Genomic DNA, 20,167 nt, shown 5'->3' on the forward strand with positions numbered 1-20,167 from the left:
CTGTTGGGGTGCATAAATTAGTATCACCTTTTTGGAAGGCTATTCAAAAAGCAAAACTTTAAATACACATATTGCCTAACCAGCAATTTCACAACTAGAAATGCATTTCAATGAAATAAGGAGAATAACATATAAAGATACGCAAGTATTTTTTGAAGCATTCATTAATTCAACCAATATTTACTGAAAGCCCGCTTTGTTCAGGCTGTGTAAGAGAATAAGAGTTATTCAGTGAACAAAACAGATCAATACTGTTCTCATAACGCTGGAAACAATCTACATGTGTATTTACAAAGGATAAAACAAATTACAGCACAGGCTTATCGTGCTTAAACTCTTCAGCAGCCTCTTCCTATGACACCGAAAATAAAATCCAAATTCCTAACCATGAATTGGGTCCTGCCCAGCTTTCTGGCCCCGTCTTGCCACTTTCCACCTTGCCTGCTAAGCTTCAGTTACACTGGCCTTTTAAATTTCTGGGAGACACCAGGGTCCTTCACCCTCAGGACCTTCATGCTTCACACTTCCTTCTTCCTCTCCCTGAAACATGGCCTGCTCAGCCCTGCTGACCCACTCCCTTGTTTTGCCGCACCCCCGCTTTCTAAGCCCTCCAGGCTCCTCACTTTTTGGCCACATGTTGGCCATGCTGGTCTCAAACTCCTGACCTCATGATCTACCCGCTTCAGCCTCCCAAAGTGCTGGGATTACAGACATGAGCCACCAGGCCCGGCCTAATTTTTGTATTTTTAGTAGAGATGGGGGTTTCACTATGTTGGCCAGGCTGGTCTCGAACTCCTGACCTCAGGTGATCCACCCACCTCGGCCTCCCAAAGTGCTGGGATTACAGACATGAGCCACCACGCCCGGCCTAATTTTTGTATTTTTAGTAGAGATGGGGGTTTCACTATGTTGGCCAGGCTGGTCTCGAACTCCTGACCTCAGGTGATCCACCCACCTCAGCCTCCCAAAGTGCTGGGATTACAGGCGTGAGCCCCTGCACTCGGCCAGAGTATCATTCTTTATACCTCCTAATGGAATAATGGATCTGGCCTTTGAGCATCAGAGGCTGCTTACATCACACAAAGAGCAACCAAACATTATGTATCTTGATGGTAGACGTACAAAACATCATTATGATGTAGTTTTCTGTAAAAAAGAATCTGAATCAGCTCAGGCTTCTACATCTAACTACCAATTTATGGAAAATACGAGACAAAGTAAAATGTCCATTAATACTCGTGGGTGCAATCAGCAAAATCCAAAACTAGGGAAAATCTACAGGGCAAACAACGCAGTTTCTTTAAGAAAAGATTGCAGAGGGGGCAAAGAGAAATGGAAGAAGAAACCAGAGACTTAATAATCTGAGCAGGCCGGGCCCAGTGGCTCACCCGGCAATCCCAACACTTTGGGGGCTGAGGCAAGAAGATCACTTGAGCCCAGGAGTTCAAGACAGCCTGAGCAACATAGTGACACCCTATCTCTACAAAAAATAAAAAAATACTGGCCAGGCATGGTGGCAGGTGCCTGAACTCCCAGTGTAGTCCCAGCCACTTGGGAGGCTGAGGGTAGGATCGCTTTCGTTCCAGGTTGCAGTGAGCTGTGATCATACCACCGCACTCCAGCCTGGGCAACAGATTGAGACCCCATATTAGACAAAAAGAATCTGAGCAACAAGGAATTGGAAAATAAAATTTAAAAGCAACACCAATAATACATCATTATTGGTTCATTAATTGTAACAAATATTTCATAATAATGTTAATAATATGGGAAACTGGGTAAGTGGTATATGGGAACCATACGAACGATCTTTGCAATTTTTCTATAAATGTAAAAGTATCCTTAAAAGTGTAGTTTATTTTTTTTAAAAAACTGTTTACAATAGCAATTCATAACATCGTTTTGTGGTTTGATTGTGTTCTCCAAAGTTTATGTGTTATAAACTTAATCCCTGATGCCACAGTGTTGAGAGGTATTAGGTCATGAGGGCTCTGGCCTCATCATGGATTAATGCCATTATCTTAAGAGTGGGTTCTTTTATTCCTTCAAGAGATCTTTATTAAGCACTTATTATGTACCAGGCATTGTATTTGGTGCTAATGAACAGAGGCGAACAAAGTAGACTCTTTCTGGCATGTAACTTAAAACTAATGGGGGAGCCAGATAATCAGGAAGTAAGCCAGCCGAGATGTAACTTTGGTTTTGTGGTGTTAGGAAAGAAATTTGGCAGTGCTGGAATAAGGGAGCTGCCTACTGAAGCGGGGTGGCCAGGAGGGCCTCTCTGCTGAAGGGAGGTGGTCAAGGAGGGGCTCTCTGAGGAGGCGATACTGAAGCGGGGACCTGAGGCTTGGGGAATGAGACTGCCAAGTGAGAAGCCACCACACTAGGCTAATTTTTGTATTCTTTTAGTAGAGACGGGGTTTTGCCAGTTGACGAGGCTGGTCTTAAACTCCTGACCTCAAGTGATCCACCCTCCTCAGCCTCCCAAAGTGCTGGGATTATAGGCATGAGCCACCACGCCCCCACTCTTCTGGAGGCTCTGAGGAAGAAACTATTCACACCTCTCTTCTAGCTTTGGGTGTTTGCTGGCAATCCTTGATGTTCCTTGGCTCATAGAAGTCTGACTCCAGCCTCTGCCTCCTTCCCACAGCCTTCTTCCCTGTATTTCTGTGTGTTCAATCTCTCTCTCCTTTCTAAGGACAACAGTCACTAGATAAGGGCCCCCCCAACCCTACATCCAGGGCCATCTCATCTTGAGATACTTAATTACATTTACCAAGATAAGGTCACATTTACACATGTCCCAAGGCCTAGGACTTGGATATATTTCGGGGTTGGGGGGACACTTCAACCCACTATATCTCCCTGGGTTCTCTTGAGATGACACTAATAGTCTTTGATATTTTTCTTGCTTTTTGTATGACATGATGTTCTGGTTCATCTTGTACATTTCCTGCCCTTGACCTGGAATTAGTCATTTCTCCAGGAATCTCTGGTTTCTTTCAGTGGAAAATTGTATTTAGAGATCACAATAAAGGTGCTAAGAATGTATTACTTTTATCATGAATAAAAACAATTTTCACTAAATAAAAAATAATTGGCTACTTCTATCATCAATCATCAAAATGGTCTTCAACTTATTTCTAGAACTTCTAAGAGTCTGTTATAGAAAACTAATGCAAAACATTTAAGATGCTATATTCAGAAAGACATTCTTTGTAAGGATTATCTTTTTTTTTTTTTTAGAGACAGGGTCTCACTCTGTCACCCAGGCTGGAGTGCAGTGGTGTGATCATGGCTCACTGCAGCTTTGACCTCCCAGGCTCAAGCGATCCTCCAACCTCAGCTTCCCAAGTAGCTGAGACCACAGGCATGTACAACCACACTCAACTAATTTTTAAATTTTTTGTAAAGACCAGGTCTCACTATGTTGCCCAGGCTGGTCTTGGACTCTTGGCCTCAAGCGATCCTTCCACCTTGGCTTCCCAGAATGCTGGGATTACAGGTGTGAGCCACTGTACCCTGCCAGGATTATCTATAAAAGCAAAATTTTGGCTGGGCACGGTGGCTCACGCCTATAATCCCAGCACTTTGGAAGGCCAAGGCGGGTGGATCACGAGGTCAGGAGATCGAGACCATCCTGGCTAACACAGTGAAACCCCGTCTCTACTAAAAATACAAAAAATTACCTGGGCGTGGTAGTGGGTGCCTGTAGTTCCAGCTACCTGCAGTGGCTCACGCCTGTAATCCCAGCACTTTGGGAGGCCGAGACGGGTAGATCACAAGATCAGGAGATAGAGACCATCCTGGCTAACACAGTGAAACCCCGTCTCTACTAAAAATAAAGAAAAATTAGCCAGGCGTGGTGATGGGAACCTGTAGTCCCAGCTACTCGCGAGGCTGAGGCAGGAGAATGGCGTGAACTCGGGAGGGGGAGCTTGCAGTGAGTCGAGATCGTGCCACTGCACTCCAGCCTGGGCGACAGAGAGAGACTCCGTTTCAAAAAAAAAGCAAAATTTGAAGCAGCATAAACAATGATCAGGGATACTGCTAAATAATTTATGGTATAAGGCCAGGCGCAGTGGCTAATGCCTGTAATCCCGGTACTTTGGGAGGCCAAGGCAGGTGGATCACAAGGTCAGGAGTTGAAGATCAGCCTGGCCAAGATGGTGAAACCCCATCTCTACTAAAAAAAAAAAAAAAAAAAAAAAAATTAGCCGGGGGTGGTGACGGGCATCTATAATCCCAGCTACTCAGGAGGCTGAGGCAGAAGAATTGCTTGAACCTGGGAGGCGGAGGCTGCAATGAGCCAAGATCATGGCCACTGCACTCTAGCCTGGAAGACAGAGCAAGACTCTGTCTCAAAATAAATAAATAAATACATAATTTATGGTATAGTCCCTTAAAGAGAAATATTATGTGGTCAAAAACAATGACAGTAATAATGACCCTGTAATGATAGTTATGATTATTACTATCATTATAATGACAGGAGAAATGCTAATGCTATGTATGACACTAACAATAAAAGGATATAACAGTGAATTAAGATTGTAACATACAAAACTATGTCTATGAATAACGATTGAAAAAATACCCCAAATTGCTACTATGATTATTTGAGGATGATGGGATTAAAAGCGATCTTTTTTTTTTTTTTTAAATACTATGGTTATTTTACCTTTAAAATACCATATTTACATGTATTGTATTTCTTTCTGTGCACACCCAAAATAGTTAAACAGTGTTTCTTCATGAAAGAACTCTGGAACCCCTGCCTTGGAGGTCCTTACAGATAGTGCCATCTTACCTGGGGAGTGGCCTGGGGCTAAACGGACTGCTCTGTGGCTCCAAGGCCAAACCCTGGAAGGTCATGACCTTCGCAACTCAACATGACCAGGTCCCCAGGCAGAGTGTGCTGCTGCCTCTGCCTCTGGCTGGCTTATGTTGCCACCGAGGGGCCTTGGTGGACACACTTCCTATTTGACCTGCTATATTGTTGCCCTGGCACACAGGAGCTCCAAGCTGTGCTGTCTGAACTATCATTTATGACTGTCCTCCTGTGGTCTAGGCATCTGTAAATTATAAATACAAAGTGGGTAGAAGAGCAGAACCTTTCCAAATCACTTTCTTTCTCTTGGCCTCAGGGGAATCCCAGACCAAGTGTGAAAAGGATTTCTAATTCCATGTTTAAGGCTGAATCAAAGGTTATTCTGGGTCTTCCTTCTGCTCCATCAGTTGCTGAACTATGGCCATGTGGGGGCCTCCAGCAGAGGCATCACCCTTTCCTGTCCCCCAGTTCCTGAACGTCAGCATCCCAAACAATGTCTATTTGTTTAGGCAGATTGAAAATGCCATGTAAATTTCAGAAGACACATAAAAGCCCAAAGGATTCTGCTTAACTTAGTAACACTTCTGAGCATGGAATAACTGGCTGTGACTCTTCATCACCAAAGGCTGGGTCCTAGCACAGACAAGCTTGTTACTGCTTTTCTCGTATGGGTTGGAGTGCTACTGACCTACTTTTAACAGGTCGTGCCCTTTGAGGAGCTTACACAACTCCAGGGAGGTGACCAGTCATACTTTCTTGCCCAGTCTTCTTTTAACAAGGCCTTTCTGTAAGACAGCTGCCTAGGCAGCCTTATGGCTGGACAGCGAGCTTTCCTCTGTGGCAGGCCAACTGGTCTGACCCAAGGTTGTCTGTGGCCATGTTAGGACGTATATTCTTACTCGCCGAGCGACGCAGCCCAGAGGGTTCAGGAAAAGGAGGTGGTGAGTGGGCAGCCAGGATGGCTCACCTGCTGGGTGGTGGCCAGACAGTACTCTGCCGTGCTCAGGATGCTACAGATGAGGCAGAGCTCCTCCAGAGTGAACTTGGCTACTTCTGAGCCCTCCTTTTCCTTGAGGAGGCTGCTGATGGTCAGCCCTCCACTGCTGGTTGTAGTTCTGAGGAAAAGGAACAGGAACAAGTCAGCGTGGAATTTCTAATTTGCTTCCTGAACTGGAAACTACATATTTTAAGACAAAGAAAAGGGGGAAGTAAAGGCTGGACATGGCCCAAATCAATCCACATACAATGAGTCCTTTTCCTACTGACCTTGACTATTATCTGTTTAGGTCCTCTCACCATCAGAAATAGGAAGAGATGATCCCTATTTTAGTTAATCTGAATCATCAGCCAGTCATGAGTCACATTAACTAGGATGGTCTAATATCCAAAGGGAAGGCTGCTGAGCTGTCCTCTCTTTAGCTTGGAATCTCCTGATGTGCAGAGCTCATTTAGGACCATGTGAAGCACGAAAGGTGGTTACCTACCCTGTTTCTTTCAGTTAAGAAAGTCTGCACTGGGACTTATGTGTGCTTGTGGAGGAGTACATAAGCGAATGTGAAGACATGCTTCCTGCCCAAGGCCCTAAGTGTCTCAAGAGGCCAAAACCCATCACACATCCTCCTGTGACTACAGGTTTTTGGGGCAGCCCCAGCTACTGAGTGAGTTCTATGGTAGTAACCACTACCCACTCATATCTGGATGCTTCGGAATCCTCTGTTGGTTCCTTTCACCTTGCCCCCACTTCTGTGGACCGTCTCTTTACTGACATAATCCCAGCTGAGTATGCCATTTTTTTCCTGTTGAGACGCTGACTAATATACCTGGGAAAATGCTCCCAGGATGAAGTTAAACGGTAGCTGCAGGGAATAAAGCTATAAGCAGTATAGCCCCAATTCCGTGACACAAACAAACAATAGCATGCAGATCACACACATTATGTATCTATCAAGAACGGAAAAATATATACCAAAAAGTTACGTTCTCTTTGGGTAGTGAGATTATACATAATTTTTTTTTTTTTTTTTCTAGGTGGAGTCTCCCTGCAACGCCCAGGCTGGAGTGCAGTGGCACAATCTCGGCTCAGCGCAACCTCTGCCTCCCAGGTTCAAGTGATTCTCCTGCCTCAGCCTCCCGAGCAGCTGGGACTACAGGCATGCACCACCACACCCTGCTGATTTTTGTATTTTTAGTAGAGATGGGGTTTCACCATATTAGCCAGGCTGGTCTCAAACTCCTGACCTCAAGTGATCCTCCTGCCTCGGCTGCCCCCAATCCTACCGCATCTTGAAACATTAGGCTATGTCCAGTTCTAATGCCTCAGGATAACACGATAGTCCCCATAATTAGGAGCTATGCAGTAGCTGCCCCCTAATCCTACCGCATCTGAAACATTAGGCTCTGTCCAGCATGGCAGGAAGTGTGCACCACAAGAGGGACTTGGAACCTACTGGGAATGAGGAAAAAGCAGATTCATTCCTCCCACCCATCACTCCGGGGCATCATCTCACCGAAAGAGGCTTGGGTGAAACTGCTTAAGCTATTTATCAGTTATTTCCACCACAACCTCACTTTTTCTGTGTGTGCCAAGTATCTATCGTTGAATCCATGAAAATTAAATAGGTATACAATGGGATTGGTTCTCGAGTGCACCGTGGTAAGATGTGCCCACGTGGGCAGCCAGTGTAGACATTTCCTCTGATGGTCTTGATCAGCTGCGGAATGTCAGAGAGGAAACAGCTTCAGGCCCTCGGGAACTCAGGAAGCGTGCTTTCTTCCTTGATACTCTTGGTGGTTCAGTAAACAACTTCAGAGTGGATTTCCTTAAGACTCCCATATTTAGGTCTATTTGCCACCACTCAGACTATGAAGAACAGGACTCACTTGGGCAGGTTGCCAGAGAGGATTTTCCAGGCATATTCTCGGAGGTACTTCTGGAAAATGGTGGTCAGGGCGATCATGGGCTCCCCAGTACTGAGCTGAGAGCATTGTACCATGCACTTCTTGTAGTAGACAAAGAGGTCGGCACAGCTGGGGAGCACAGCACCCCCTTCATCAGTGTTGGGCTTAGGTGGCCCCTGGGCTTTGAAATCAGCCACAAATCGATCTATCAGCTCTCCGAGGTTCCTAGGAGGGAAAAAAACCAAAAATGTTATTTTACTTCAAAAAAAGTAAAGCAAGTGTGCTCGTTTGCAATGTACATAAACTACTGCCACAAGTAATCATTCCTACTGCATTTAAAACTTAAAATCGGATCGATTTTAATCAATATCATCATTCACTACCACCACCACTCCTACAACAGCAGTAATAAAATCTGACCTATGAGATTCTAACCTCTAAATCGATTGACATTTGTGCTTTACACTTTTCAAGGCATTTCATTATCATATTGGACTCCAAACCCCTGTAAGCAAGATAGGGTATTACTGGTCCTGCTAAAAGATGAATGAGAAAATTAAGTCCTAGAAAGTTTATCACAAAGTTTGTGGCAGAGGTGAGCCTAGACTCCAATACTAAAGTAAGAAACTGATCCTTCTATCATATTAGTACCGTTTACCCCTCCACAAAGGAAAACCCTAAATAATGATAGTGGTCGTTTTCTGAACACTTATGATGTACCAGGTATTATGTCCATGCTTTATACGCATCTCATTGAACTTCATTTCCTTTTTTTTTTTTTTTTTTTTTTTTTTTGAGACACGAGTCTTGCTCTGTTGGCCCAGAGTGGAGTGCAGCGGCACAATCTTGGCCCACTGCAACCTCCACCTTCAGGGTTCAAGCAATTCTCCTGCCTCAGCCTCCCATGTTGGGACTACAGGTGCACACCACCATGCCCAGCTAACCTTTATTTTCAGTAGAGACAGGGTTTCACCATGTTGCCCAGGCTGGTCCCGACATCCTGAGCTCAAGTGATCCACCCACCTTGGCCTCCCAAAGTGCTGGGATTACAGGTGTGAGCCACCATGCCCAGCTCCTTTACTTTTTACAATAAACTTACATAGTATGTATTATTACTATCCTCATTTTCAAAGAGTTAAGTACAGAAAAGCTGAGTACCTTGTCCAGAGTAATACAGCAAGAAAACAGGAGAGCCAGGATTAAAAACTAAGCAGCCTGGCTCTAAGCTTCAAGCCTTTAAGCACTCTACTTCCTAAAAACAAAAAGGTTATGATGTCAGCACATATTTAGACATCACGAACCTAAATGTGCCCAAGAGATAGATGCCTAAACAAAGAGAAACTGTGAAATGTGTTATAATGGTTTCTTTCTCCTCCAATGTAGTTTTTTCTTAGAACTTCCAGAATCAAAGGTGTAAAAAAAATCTTAGGAAAACAGAGGGTATGGGCAGAGTGTGGTGGCTCACGCCTGTAATCCCAGCACTGTGGGAGGCTGAGGCGGGCGGATGACTTGAGGCCAGGAGTTCGAGACCAGCCTGGCCAACATGGCAAAACCCCGTCTCTACTAAAAATACAAAAATTAGCCTGGTGTGGGCCAGGCGCAGTGGCTCATGCCTGTAATCCCAGCACTTTGGGAGGCCAAAGCAGGCGGATCACAAGGTCAGGCGATCGAGACCATCCTGACTAACACGGTGAAACCCCGTCTCTACTAAAAATACAAAAAAAAAATCAGCCAGGCATGAGGGCGGGCACCCATAGTCCCAGCTACTTGGGAGGCTGAGGCAGGAGAATGGCGTGAACCCTGGAGGCGGAGCTTGCAGTGAGCCCAGACTGCACCACTGCCCTCCAGCCTGGGCAACAGAGCGAGACTCTGTCTCAAAAAAAAAAAAAAAAAAAGCTGGGTGTAGTGGCGCATGCCTGTAATCCCAGCTACTTGGAAGGCTGAGACCTGAGGCAGAGAATCACTTGAACTCAGGAGGTGGAGGTTGCTGTGAGCCGAGCTCACACCACTGCATTCCAGCCTGGGCGACAGAGCAAGACTTGATATCCGGAAACAAAAAAACAAAAACCGCAACAGGGTATGAGCAGCTCCAGACTTGCCTCAGGCCACAGTGGAGATGAGAGTTGCAATTTTTCTCCCATTTCCCATTCAAACATCCCTGTAATTGTTCCGCTGAATTGTGTCATCACCTGTGAGGATCCAGCAGAGCTGCAGTAACTGCTGTCTGCACAGTTGTGCTGTGTGAAGAATGGGAAGTGTTCCCACCACTCCTGTTTAAGGCTATAGGAATCCAGCTATGTTTTAAAAATGTATTTATATAATGGTAAGGAAGAAAAAGACAAGAACCACACATACCATCAATTAGCAGGAATAGGAGAAAATTGACATTTTACTCAAAGGCTTTTGTTATTGAAAGTCTATTATAGGCCCAGTGTGGTGGCTCACACCTGTAATCCCAGCACTTTGGGAAGCCGGGGCGGGTGGATCACCTGCAGTCGGGAGTTCGAGACCAGCCTGACTAACATAGAGAAACCCCGTCTTCATTAAAAATACAAAAAATTAGCCGGGCGTGGTGGCGGGTGCCTGTAATCCCAGCTACTCGGGAGGCTGAGGTAGGAGAATCACTTGAACCTGGGAGGCGGAGGTTGCAGTGGGCCGAGATTGCGCCATTGCACTACAGCCTGGGCAACAAGAGTGAAATCCCGTCTCAAAAAAAAAAAAAAAAAAAGAAAAAGAAAAAGAAAGTCTATTATATCCAGATACAACCACTCTGCCCTCAAAGAGCTTCTGGCCTAGGCTAGGTCTCTGTCTGTGGTGATAGTGAGAAAGCAGGGAAGGATTTCGTTAGTTGACCTTGGAAAGCTTCACGGCCACCACCCTTGTTCCTCATAACCTCTCTTGCCTCACTTTTCCATTGAATCTCCCACCTCTCCTCCACAGCTGACCCAACACTCCAGCCAGAGGTTCCTCACAACGGCTCCCCTGCTGGCCTACTCCCGGTCACTGGGCCTGTGCCTATGTGAAGTCCTGGCCAAAACGCTCTCCCGTCACCTGTCCACTCCCCTTTCAAGCTCATCCAGGTCTCACCCGCACCAGCTGCAACTTCTATCATCTGCCACCCACCAACACTTTATTTAACACTTTACTAGACAGTGTGAGGATGCCGTATATTCAAGAAATAACCTATCTTCTCCCATCCTGGGCCACGGCAGGCAATGCTAATCAGCAAGGAGCCCCTTTTTTCACTGTTCTCTCTTGTGATTCCAGAATCCTTCTTGAGACAGCACTCCAGCCAGTCACCTCTATAAACTGAAGTTGGTACAAAAGGCAAAGGAGGTAGAATCATCTGTTTCGTGCCTGTTAACACAAGCTCCCTGAGAGGAGGGATGACGTTTATGCTGGTTCTGCTGCCCCCGGCCCGCTGGTCGTGCTAATGAGTGGAGCGAAGCTTCACGCTAGTGCTCAATACATACTTAGCTGATCAACCTCCACACTTTGTTCCTAGAGGATGGGAATGGAAGGTGGGAAGGTGGAAACAGGATGGAGGCCAGTGCAGTGGAGGAGAACATGGAACAGAAGGCAAAAGATTCCCCTGGGGTCTTCTTATGAGATTCTAATCTCTAAATTGATAGTGCCAACCAAATCAGGGACCAGAGCTCTGACATGGGTGTTTTTTTTGTTTTTGTTTTTTGGTTTTTTGGTTTTTTTGGAGACGGAGTCTCACTCTGTTGTCCAGGCTGGAGTGCAGTGGTGTGATCTCAGCTCACTGCAACCTCCGCCTCCCAGGTTCAAGTGATTCTACTGCCTCAGCTTCCTGAGTAGCTGGGACTACAGGCACACGCCACCACAACTGCCTAATTTTTGCATTTTTTTTTAGTAGAGATGGGGTTTCACTATCTTGGCCAGGCTGGTCTTGAACTCCTGACTTAGTGATTGCCCACCTCAGCCTCCCAAAGTGCTGGGATTACAGGCGTGAGCCACTGCACCCAGCCGACTCTGATGTGCTTCCAGGCGTGAGCCACCGCACCCAGCCAACTCTGATGTGCTTCCAGGCCTGAACCACCGCGCCCAGCCGACTCTGATGTGCTTCCAGGCGTGGGCCACTGCGCCGGCTGACTCTGATGTGCTTCTACTTTCAACACTCACCTGTTCCCCTAGAAGATGGATACTTACTTACTTGCTTCCTATTTCAGACTCAACCCAATGAGTAAGATTATAAATTAATTATCATCATACAGCATGAAGAAAATGTTCACTTCAAAAAACTCTAAAGATCTATACTTTGTAGAATGTCTACAGGATGTCTACTCGGTTACTTCTGACATTGTTCTTTCGAGTGGCTGAGAAATAAACCAGTTGGGGAAACCTTCCCCTCCCTTCCATCTTTCACTCTGCATCAGCATGCTTTGATGCCACATGAGACATTAGAAAATCAGTAGCCAGCATTTCACAGAACAGAAGAATATAAGTTACCCCAATGGGAATGCGTAAAGCTCATTTGTTTTGAATACATGATCCAATCTGATCACATTTTTTTTTTCTTTTTTTTTTTTTTTTTGAGACCGAGTATTGCTTTGTCACCCAGGACAGTGCAGTGGCATGATCATGGCTCACTGCAGCCTCAACCCCCCAGGCTCAAGCAATTCTCCTGCCTCAGCCTCCCAAGTAGCTGGGACTACAGGCGTCCATCACCATGCATGGCTAGGAGGAGGCCAGGAGTTTGAAAATACTGTGGGCAACAAAGTGAGATCCCTATCTCTAAAAAAAATAAACAAATTAGTTAGGCATGGTGGTGTGTGCTTGTAGTTCCAGCTACTTGGGAGGCTGAGGGAGGAGGATCATTTGAGCCCAGGAGTTTGAGGTTACAGTGAGCTATAATGCCATCACTGCACTCCAGCCTGGACAACAGAGCAAGACACTGTCGGAAGGAACTCCAGCCTGGACAACACAGCAAGACACTGTCGGAAGGAACTCCAGCCTGGACAACAGAGCAAGACACTGTCAGAAGGAACTCCAGCCTGGGCAACACAGCAAGACACTGTTGGAAGGAACTCCAGCCTGGACAACACAGCAAGACACCGTCGGAAGGAACTCCAGCCTGGACAACAGAGCAAGACATTGTCGAAGGGGAGGGGAGGGGAGGGGAAGGGAGAAGGAAGGAAATACCTCCTTCCCCAAATACTGCTGGGAGTTCCACTGATAAATTACATGCCCTAGGAATGAAGACTGTTGCAGAGTGGTATCAGTAGAGGGAAAAACTAAAGTGAGGAGAAGAAATACGCCCTTGCAGACTGGGTTTATCCATGGATGGCCAAGGCTGTTTCTCTGGCGGGCCTGCAGTCAGCATTCACAGAAACAATATTCTAACTGGAATGTCAAGCAGTGAGGCACCGGGAAAGAAAGGCAGTAGCCATAATGCGGTGTCTGTGCATTATGTGTGTGGGGGAGATAACGATTAATGAGGAATCTGGATGAAGGCTATACAAGGGCTCTATGTATAATTCTTGTAATTCTTCTGTAAGCTTGAAATTAATTCAAAATAAACAACAATGGTAATTAGTTTACAGACAGATGCTGGGCTCTAGAAAAGCATGGGTTCTATTCTAACAAAAGTTATTAGAGGGAACTCAGGAGAATGGGCAGATATGGAGTTACCAGTAACTTCCCTGATGGAGAACGCCGCAGCATGGGGTGAAGAAAGTGCCTATGTAGAAATCTCTTTTGCAAGAGTCAGCCAGAGGAAATCACTACATCCTAAGGGTAGAAGACAGACTAACCTCCTCTTTGAACATAAATAAAAATTGAGAAAGCCATTTAAAGGATGTAAGGACGGCTTAGCCCAACCTGCTAGTGGCCATCCTCACTTCCTGCCTCCTCCCTGAGTACTGGCTCTGCAGTCCTCCTACTGCTACTTGGCTTTTGGCTGGAGCAGGTGCTGCCGGAACTTTCCCTGGGCAGGTGGGAGGCTGGGGAGATGAGAGGGTGGACCCCATGCCAGGCTCAGGAGAAATCTGGCCACACTGACAAGGCCACCCACCCACATAGGAGTCCTGAAAAAGATGAGAGGGATGGCAGGGCAGGCACAGTTCCTGAGCACCGTTTACTGTGTGCTGAAGGTGAAAATGCCGCCTCTTCTCCTCCTCGCCACAAAGCCCACCAGGTCGGCCTTATGATCCTCACAGTGTAGAGGGGCTAGGAGCACGCTCAAGGCCCCAGCCGAGCAAGCACGGAGCCTCACACCCAGATGAGGTCGGCCTTATGATCCTCACAGCGTAGAGGGGCTAGGAGCACGCTCAAGGCCCCAGCCGAGCAAGCGCCAAGCCTCACATCCAGGTCTGTCTGGGATCAGGCCCACGCTCTTTCCACCACACTGTGCTGTGTCTCTGTCATCTGGGAAGTTATGAATGGTCTTATACTTTCTGAGTCAGAGCTACAGCAAAAGTAGTAATGTGCACAAAACCAGTCCCCGCCTGAGTTCCTTCTCCAGCCTCAGGATTCTTTGACTGAAGGGAAGAAGCAGTTCCTAGAACTCCTTGAAATTACACTCAAAATAGTGTGTGCATGATACAGATTTTTTTGACAAGAGCGTCTATGCTTTCCATTGGGTTCTTAAAAAGGATCTATGACTTTAAAATGGTTAATAACGAGTGCGTTGGGCATTATTTTGTCTGATTATCTCTCTTGACAGATAAGGAAATGGAGTTCTTTGAACTCTATTTTCTACTTCGAGTTATAGTGTTTAGTGTTTATTCTGGAGGAAAAGCAGCACAGCCTGCGCAGTATCTGCTCCTTCCTTAGTGCTGCGGAAACTTCCTGGTGAGGCCAGACAGCAGGGTAAGTGGCCAGCACTTCATTTTTCATAGGAAAATGGAGAGTCCCCAAGGAAGGGAGGCCTGGCTCCTTCCCCAAAGTATCACGAACAATGAGTATACTTTGTACAAATCAAGGCCATGTGAAAAGAGTGGATGCCAGAATTACAATAACTCAGAAAAATGACCCTTTAGACCAGGTGGGTTTTGGGAAAGGATGTGGCTACCTCAGACATGTGCTTTAAACCCTGGGCCTTGGCTGGGTGCGGTGGCTCATGCCTGTAATCCCGGCACTTTGGGAGGTGGAGGTGGGCAGACCTCTTAAGCCCAGGAGTTTGAGACCAGCCTGGGCAACATGGCAAAACTGCGTCTCTACAAAAAATACAAAATTAGCCAAGTGTGGTGCTGTGTGCCTGTAATCTCAGCTACTTGAGAGGCTGAGGAGGAAAGACTGCTGAAACCCAGGAGGTTGAGGATACAGTGAGTCCTGATCACGCCTCTGTACTCCATCTTAGCTGACACTGAGACCCCGTCTCAAAAATAAATAAAAAAAAATAAACCCTGGACCCAGTAACTTTTAAGCCTTTTAAAACGAAAAATTTGGGTTAAGAGAAGATGGGGCTTTGGCTGAAAAGAGTCATCCAGGGGGGTTGCTCAAAGACCTGTGACTCTAATAGGCAAATAACCAATCCTTTTTCCTGCCCCTCAGGGGTGTCTTAGTAACTTCCTGGAGGCAACTTGTGAATGTAGAAGACAGGGTGCTCTGAAGGACAAAGAGGCGGAAGTCCCCACTGTACCTCTGTGTGCCTGCTGGACATGTGCCCACTGGGAGGAGAGCAAGGGCACCACTGGGTCTTTGCAAGGCAAATGACGGCAAGGCAACTTTTTGGTGGGGGGCTGATGGGAAGACTTCCGTTTGATGATGGAGAAGCTACTGGGCAAGTTCATTTTCTGAGATTTTAATATGAAGTACTTTGTAATCGGGCATGAAAAGCATAGAAACAGTCCATAAAATCACGTGAGTGAATAATACAGTTCCATGTGGAGCTTCTAATTGAAACATTCTCTTAATGTTACAGTTTAAGAAACATGTTTGAAACTAAGAATGTGCTCACCCATGATAGAAGCATTAAAAACAAGAGGAGGGGTGGAGTGCAATCAGACCTAAATGCGTAAATGCAACCCCAGAGAGCCTCCCTAAAAACCTAATACGTTCCCAGAGAACCTCCCTCAGAACCTCAATGCGTTCCCAGAGAACCTCCCTCAGAACCTAATGCGTTCCCAGAGAACCTCCCTCAGAACCTAACGCGTTCCCAGGGAACTTCCCTCAGAACCTCAATGCGTTCCCAGAGAACATCCCTCAGAACCTCAATGCGTTCCCAGAGAACATCCCTCAGAACCTAATGCGTTCCCAGAGAACCTCCCTCAGAACCTAATGCATTCCCAGAGAACCTTCCTCAGAACCTAATGCATTCCCAGAGAACCTCCCTCAGAACCTAATGCATTCCCAGAGAAATTCCCTCAGGATCTAATGTGTTCCCAGAGAACTTCACTCAGAACCTAATGCATTCGCAGAGAACCTCCCTCAGAACCTAATGCGTTCCCAGAAAACCTCCCTCAGAACCTAATGCGTTCTCAGAGAACTTCACTCAGGAACAAATGCGTTCCGAAAAACCACCCCAGAACCTCAATGCGTTCCCAGAGGACCTCCCTCAGAACCTCAATGCGTTCCCAGAGAACCTCCTTCAGAACCTCAATGCGTTCCCAGAGAACCTCCCCCAGAATCTAATGCTTTCCCAGAGAACCTCCCTCAGGACCTAATGCATCCCAGAGACCTTCCCTCAGAACCTAATGTGGTCCCAGAAAACTTCCCTCAGGACCTAATGCGTTCCCAGAAAACTTCTCTCAGAACCTAATGCGTTCCCAGAGAACTTCCCTCAGAACCTAATGCATTCGCAGCGAACCTCCCTGAGACCCTAATGCGTTCCCAGAGAAATTCCCTTAGGACCTAAACGTGTTCCCAGAGAACTTCACTCAGAACCTAATGCATTCGCAGAGAACCTCCCTCAAACTTAAACGGTTCCCAGAGAACCTCTCTCAGAACCTAATGTGTTCCCAGACAATCTCCCTCATAACCTAATGCGTTCCCAGATAGCTTCCCTGAGAACCTCAATGCATTCCCAAAGAACTTCCCTCAGAACCTCAATGCATTCCCAGAAAACATACCTCAGAACCTAATGCATTCCCAGAGAACCTCTCCCGGCACCTAATGCGCTCCCAGAGAACCTCCCTCAGAACCTAATGCGTTCCCAGGCAACCTCCCTCAGAACCTCAGTGCATTACCAGAGAACCTTCCTAAGCAGGTAATTCATTCCCAGAGATCCTCCCTCAGAACCTAATGCATTCCCAAAGAACCTCCCTCAGAACCTAATGCATTCCTAGAGAACATCCCTCAGAACCTAATGCGTTCCCAGAGATCCTCCCTCAGAATTTAATGTGTTAGCAGAGAAATTCTCTCAGAACCTAATGCATTCCCAGAGAACCTCCCTCAGAACCTCAGTGCGTTTCCAGAGAAGCTCCCTCAGAACGTAATGCATTCCCAGACAACTTCCCTCAGAACCTAATTCCTTCCCAGAGAACCTCCCTCAGAACCTCAGTCAATTACCAGAGAACCTCCCTCAGGTTCTAATGTGATCCCAGAGAATATTCTCTGGGACCTAATATCAGAGGATATTCTCTGGGACCTAATGTGATCCCAGAGAATATCCCTCAGAACCTAATGCGTTCCCAGAGAAACCCCAACAGAATCTCAGTGCATTACCAGAAAACCTCCCTCAGGACCTAATGCGGTCCCAGAGAACATCCCTCAGAACCTAATGCGTTCCCACAGAACCTCCCTCAGAATCTCAGTGCGTTTCCAGAGAACCTCCCTCACAATCTCACTGCATTCCCAGACAACTTCCCTCAGGACCTCAACGTATTCCCAGAGATCCTCCCTCAGGACCTAATTCCTTCCCAGAGAAGCTCCCTCAGAACCTAATTCCTTCCCAGAGAAGCTCCCTCAGAACCTAATGCATTCTCAGACAACTTCCCTCAGAACCCAATTCCTTTCAGAGAACCTCCCTCAGAACCTCAGTCAATTACCAGAGAACCTCCCTCAGGACCTAATGCGGTCCCAGAGAACATCCCTCAGGACCTAATGCGGTCCCAGAGAACATCCCTCAGAACCTAATGTGTTCCAAGAGAACTCCCAACAGAATCTCAGTGCATTACCAGAAAACCTCCCTCAGGACCTAATGCGTTCCTAGAGAACCTCCCTCAAAACGGAATGCGTTCGTAGAGAACTTCCCTCAGAACCTAAGGCATTCCCAAAGATCCTCCCTCAGAATCCAATGCGTTCACAGAGAAATTCCCTCAGAAACTAATTCATTCCCAAAGAACTTCCCTTAGGACCTCAATGCGTTTCCAGAGAACCTCCCTCAGAACCTAATGCGTTCCCAGGCAACCTCCCTCAGAACCTCAGTGCATTACCAGAGAACCTTCCTAAGCACATAATTCGTTCCCAGAGAACTTCCCTCAGAACCTAATGCATTCCCAAAGAACCTGCCTCAGAACCTAATGGGTTCCCAGAGAACCTCCCTCAGGAGCTAATGCGTTCCCAGAGAACCTGTTCCAGCACCTAATGCGTTCCCAGAGAACCTCCCACAGACCTCAATGCATTCCCAGAGAACATCCCTCAGAACCTAAAGCATTCCCAGAGAACTTCCCACAGAACCTAATGTGTTCACAAAGATCCTCCCTCAGAATCTAATGCGTTCCCAGAAAATTTCCTCAGAACCTAATGCGTTCCCAGAGAACTTCCCTCAGGACCTCCATGCATTCCCAGAGAACCTCCATCAGAACCTAATACGTGCCCAGAGAACCTCCCTCAGAACTCAATATGTGCCCAGAGAACCTCCCTCAGAACCTCAGTGCATTCCCAGAGAACCTCCCTCAGAACCTAAAGCGCTCACAGAGAACCTCCCTCAGAACTTAATGCGTTCCCAGAGAACCTCCCTCAGAACCTCAATGACTTAGCAGAGAACCTCCCTCAGGACCTCAATGCATTCCCAGAAACCTCGCTCAGGACCTAATGCGTTCCCAGAGAACCTCTCAGAGAACCTAAAGCGTTCCCAGAGAACCTCCCTCAGAACCTAATGTGTTCCCAAAGAACCTCCCTCAGTCCTAATGCTTTCCCAGAGAACCTCCTTCAGAACCTAATGCGTTTCCAGAGAACTTCCCTCAGGACGTCAATGCGTTCCCACAGAACCTCCCTCAGAACCTAATGCTTTCCCAGAGAACCTCTGTCAGAACTCAATGAGTTCCCAGAGAACCTCCCTCAGAACCTCAATGCGTTCCTAGAGAATCTTCCACAGAACCTCAATGCGTTAGCACAGAACCTCCCTCAGGACTTCAATGAGTTCCCAGAAACCTCGCTCAGGACCTAACGCGTTCCCAGAGAACCTCCCATAGAATCTAAAGCGTTCCCAGAGAACCTCCCTCAGAACCTAATGTGTTCCCAGAGAACTTCCCTCAGGATCTCAATGCGTTCCCAGAGAACATCCCTCCGAACCTAATGCGTTCCCAGACAACCTCCCTCAACCTAATGTGTTACCACAGAGCTTCCCTCAGAACCTAATGTGTTCCCACAGAGCTTCCCTCAGAACCTAATGTGTTCCCACAGAGCTTCCCTCAGAACCTAATGCGTTCCCAGAGAACCCCCAACAGAATCTCAGTGCATTACCAGAAAACCTCCCTCAGGACCTAATGTGGTCCCAGAGAACATCCCTCAGAACCTAATGCGTTCCCAGAGAACCTCCCTCAGAATCTCAGTGCGTTTCCAGAGAACCTCCCTCACAATCTCACTGCATTCCCAGACAACTTCCCTCAGGACCTCAACGTATTCCCAGAGATCCTCCCTCAGGACCTAATGCGTTCCCAGAGAACCTCACTCAGAATGCAATGCGTTCGTAGACAACTTCCCTCAGAACCTAATGCGTTCCCAGAGATCCTCCCTCAGAATCTAATGCATTCACAGAGAAACTCCCTCAGAACCTAATGCATTCCCAAAGAACTTCCTTTAGGACCTCAATGCGTTCCCAGAGAATCTCCCTCAGAATGTAATGTGTTTCCAGGCAATCTCCCTCAGAACCTCAGTGCATTATCAGAGAACCTTCCTAAGCACGTAATTCGTTCCCAGAGAACTTCTCTCAGAACCTAATGCGTTCCCAGAGATCCTCCCTCAGAATTTAATGCGTTCCCAGAGAAATTCCCTCAGAACCTAATGCGTTCCCAGAGAACCTCCCTCAGAACCTCAGTGCGTTTCCAGAGAACCTCCATCACAATCTCAGTGCATTCCCAGAGAACTTCCCTCAGGACCTCAACGTGTTCCCAGAGCTCCTCCCTCAGGACCTAATGCGTTCCCAGAGAACCTCCCTCAGAACCTAATGCGTTCCCAGAGAACATCCCTCAGAACCTAATTCCTTCCCAGAGAACCTCCCTCAGAACCTCAGTGCATTACTACAGAACCACCTCAGGACCTAATGCGGTCCCAGAGAACCTCCCTCAAAACGGAATGGGTTCGTAGAGA

General features: G+C 46.9%; 1 protein-coding gene across 4 annotated transcripts in view; it reads right to left on the reverse strand.

Moving 5' to 3' along the window:
- The window catches only part of VPS53 (VPS53 subunit of GARP complex), a 182,179-nt gene that overhangs the window by 41,263 nt on the left and 120,749 nt on the right, over positions 1–20,167 (reverse strand). For all 4 annotated transcript variants that reach the window (XM_063655698.1, XM_063655697.1, XM_063655699.1 and 1 more), the window contains 2 exons: positions 7,712–7,954; positions 5,799–5,946 (listed from right to left, as the gene is read on the reverse strand). In XM_063655698.1, the coding sequence (XP_063511768.1) occupies positions 5,799–5,946; positions 7,712–7,954 (391 nt within the window). The remainder of the gene's footprint in view (positions 1–5,798; positions 5,947–7,711; positions 7,955–20,167) is intronic.

The sequence above is a fragment of the Pongo pygmaeus genome, chromosome 19 (assembly GCF_028885625.2).
Source record: "Pongo pygmaeus isolate AG05252 chromosome 19, NHGRI_mPonPyg2-v2.0_pri, whole genome shotgun sequence".
In the NCBI taxonomy this organism is placed as follows: domain Eukaryota; kingdom Metazoa; phylum Chordata; class Mammalia; order Primates; family Hominidae; genus Pongo; species Pongo pygmaeus.